Source organism: Triticum dicoccoides, chromosome 1A (assembly GCF_002162155.2).
Source record: "Triticum dicoccoides isolate Atlit2015 ecotype Zavitan chromosome 1A, WEW_v2.0, whole genome shotgun sequence".
Taxonomy (NCBI): Eukaryota; Viridiplantae; Streptophyta; class Magnoliopsida; order Poales; family Poaceae; genus Triticum; species Triticum dicoccoides.
The window spans coordinates 63,989,923-63,993,464 of record NC_041380.1 but is presented as its reverse complement, the minus strand read 5'-3'; the positions used below and the strand labels follow the sequence as shown (position 1 = coordinate 63,993,464).

Sequence of the window (3,542 nt, the reverse complement as noted above, 5' to 3'; positions counted from 1 at the left end):
AACTTTGAGCAAGTCAGGACCGGTGAAACCGTCTCGGTGCCGTCAAAAGCTCGGCGGCAGCGCCAGCCCTCAACTTTGTGGCCACCTCTCTGCTGAACATCGGTAGAGATGCCGTGTTGATTTACTACATACAACCATTGTTGTATTAACATTTTGCCTAATAGTATGGTTAATAGTATAGTCAACTGCTGGTCTTGCCAAGTCATCTATAACCAAATTTATAGCCGACAAGTACAATAGTTACATGTAAATGTGCACTACTTTTTTTATATAGCCAAATCTATAGCCAAATCATCGGGGTAGTATTCTCGCAAGAAAAAAAAACTTCACGGGTTAGTCCAGGCACCAGCAGCCAGCCGCAGAGGCGCGTGCTCCGGCTGTCCGCCACGCCCGGGCGACCGCGGTCGCAGAGCCAGACCGCGCCGCGTCCCCCGCCTCCCGTCCAAAACCACGTGTACGCCGGGCCACCAGGAAGCCGCCGCCGCCGCCGCCACCATCGCAGCAGTGGAAACGCGAGGAGAAAGAAGAAGAAAGAAAGACATCCAGACGGAACGGAAACCCCGACGCGGTCGCCCCGTCCATTCGTCCCGCCCGCCCATTTACCTTTTCCACGGGCGCTAATTTAATCCGTCCGTCCGCGCCCCCCCGTCCCGTCCCCCGCTCCCGTGTCGCTCCCCGCCACCGTCACCGCCACCGGCTCCGCAGCCCCTCGTGCGCGCCGCCGCCCAGCGCCTCGCAGATGACGGCCGCCGCCGTCACGCTCTCCCACCAATGACCCGCGCGCAGCCCGCACCCCAGCTCGCCGCGGCGCTCCTCCTCCCCTTCCTGCTGCTGCTGCTGCTCGCGCCCGCGGAGGTCGCGGCCTCCACGCTCGCCGTCGCGGGGGGCTCCGCCGTCTGCGGCGTCGCCGCCGACAACGGCACCGTCTACTGCGTCGCGCCCGGCGCCGGCTCGTCGGCCTACAACGCCTCCGCCTCGCCCGTCGCGCCGTGGCTCGTCTTCTCGCAGGTCTCGGGCGGCGCGGGCTTCCTCTGCGGCGTTGGCGCGGCCGCGGGTGGTGGCGTCCCCGCGCTCTTCTGCTGGCCGCCGGCGGTCCCGGGGCAGCTCAGGCGGGTGTACAGGGGCCCTGCGCCCCTCTCGGACCTCGCCGTCGGGGCCGAGCACGTCGCCGCGTACGACGGGCAGGCGCGCGGGATCCGATGGTGGAGGAGGGAGTCCGGCCAGTTCCCGGAGCTGGCCCTCGGCAAGTTCGGCTCCCTCGTCTCCGGCGACGGCTTCACCTGCGCGCTCGACACGGGCTCCTCCTCTTCCGCGGTCCGCTGCTGGGGGGCTAGAGGTAGCGCCGTGCAGGCGGCCTTCGCCAACGTCTCTGTGTCGTCCCTCGCCGCGGGGGGCTCCCGCGCGTGCGGCGTCGTGTCGGCCACCGGCGCCGTGCTCTGCTCTGGCTTTGTGGACAAGCTCCCGCAGAACGACCTCTACCCGCACGGGCTCGCCGTCGGCGACTCCCACGCCTGCGGTCTCCGGCGGCCTAACCACACCGCCGTGTGCTGGAACCTCGCGGGGCCGACCCCCACCGTCTACTTCCCGGCCTTCGGGACGGCGTTCGAGTTCCTCGTCGCCGGCGGCAACCTCACGTGCGGCCTCGTCACCGCAAACTTCACCGTGCAGTGCTGGTCGTCGACCTCGCCGGCGGCGGACAACGCCGCGGTGATGGTGCCGTTGCCCGCGATTCTCCCCGGCTCCTGCGTCCTCAACGAGTCCTCGTGCGAATGCGGCGTTTACCCTCGGTCCGGAGAGCTCTGCGCGAGCGCGCGCGCGGGCGGCGGCGTTATCTGCAATAGGCTGTGCGACACCTCGACGCCGCCGCCGGCACCGGCGTCGCCTCCTCAGTCACCAACGACGGCTACAAAGCCATTGTCCAAAGTCTGGATCGCCTTCGCCGTCGTAGGCGCGGTCGGTGTCTTCGCTGGCATCTGCTCCATCATCTACTGCTTCGTCTTCGGCTTCTGCAGCCACAAGAGGATCCATAACTCCGTCCAGCCCAATCTCGCCACCAACGCCCCTGCCGCGGCGGCGGATAACGTCGGTGGCGTCGGCCTTGGAGTCGGCGCCGGGGCCGTGGCGAGCCCCTACGGCTCGCCGAACGGGTCACGGGCGCGTGGCCTCTTCCGGCGGCAGCTCTCCCGCGCCATGACGCGGCAGCGCAGCGGGCCGTCGTCCTTCAACTTCAAGGAGCACACCGAGGAGTACACGTTCGCGCAGCTGGCGACGGCGACGAACGGCTTCGAGCCGGAGGCCAAGATCGGCGCGGGGAGCTTCGGCACGGTGTACCGCGGCAAGCTCCCCGACGGCCGCGAGGTCGCCATCAAGCGCGGCGAGGCGTCGGGGCCAATGGCGCGCAAGTTCCAGGAGAAGGAGAGCGCGTTCCGGTCGGAGCTGGCCTTCCTCTCCCGGCTCCACCACAAGCACCTCGTCGGCCTCGTCGGCTACTGCGAGGAGAACGACGAGCGGCTGCTGGTGTACGAGTACATGAAGAACGGCGCGCTCTACGACCACCTCCACCCCAAGGGCGGCGGCGCGGACGCCGACGCGGCGTCGCCGGTGGTGTCGTCGTGGAAGCTGCGCATCAAGATCCTGCTGGACGCGTCGCGGGGCATCGAGTACCTGCACTCGTACGCCGTGCCGCCCATCATCCACCGCGACATCAAGTCGTCCAACATCCTGCTGGACGGCGGGTGGGTGGCGCGCGTGTCGGACTTCGGGCTGTCGCTGATGGGGCCGCCGGAGACGGAGGAGGCGGGCGGCGCGCAGGCGCAACCGCAGCACCTGTCCATGAAGGCCGCCGGCACGGTGGGGTACATGGACCCGGAGTACTACGGCCTGCACCACCTCACCGTGAAGAGCGACGTGTACGGCTTCGGCGTGGTGATGCTGGAGACGCTGACGGGGAAGCGCGCCATCTTCAAGGAGGCCGAGGGCGGGAGCCCGGTGAGCGTGGTGGACTACGCGCAGCCGAGCATCGTGGCCGGGGAGCTCGGCAAGGTGCTGGACGGGCGCGCGCCGGAGCCGTCGCCGCACGAGGCCGAGGCCGTGGAGCTGGTGGCGTACACGGCCGTGCACTGCGTGCGGCTCGAGGGCAAGGACCGGCCGGCGATGGCCGACATCGTGGCCAACCTGGAGACGGCGTTCGCGCTCTGCGAGGGCAGCGCGGGCGGCAGCCGCGGCGCCGGCGGCACCACCACGGGCGGCGGCTTCGGCAACAGCTCGTCCAGCGCCAGCCTCTCCATGACGTCCATGGAGCTGTCCGGAAGGCTCGCGGAGTAGCCACATTCGTTCCAGGAGTTTCAAATTGTGATTAGCCCGGGAAGGAAGGAGGCGAGGTCCTTGGATCGTGATCCGTTTGTTAGTTCATTGATTTTTGATTTGAGGCTAGATTTTGGAGCCGGAGAGGTCTCTCTGTGTGCGTGTGATCTGTGATGTGATCATCTCACTCGTCTCACGCATTTTGTTCTTGGTGGATGTACATGATCGTATTGAACTGA

At 67.3% G+C, this 3,542-nt stretch overlaps 1 protein-coding gene across 1 annotated transcript; it reads left to right on the top strand.

Annotated features, from left to right (window-relative positions):
• Positions 1-592: 592 nt before the first annotated feature.
• On the top strand, positions 593-3,542 carry LOC119363182 (putative serine/threonine-protein kinase-like protein CCR3). Its single transcript, XM_037628495.1, has one exon. The coding sequence runs from the start codon at positions 772-774 to the stop codon at positions 3,322-3,324; it is 2,553 nt and encodes an 850-aa protein (XP_037484392.1). The 5' UTR covers positions 593-771; the 3' UTR covers positions 3,325-3,542.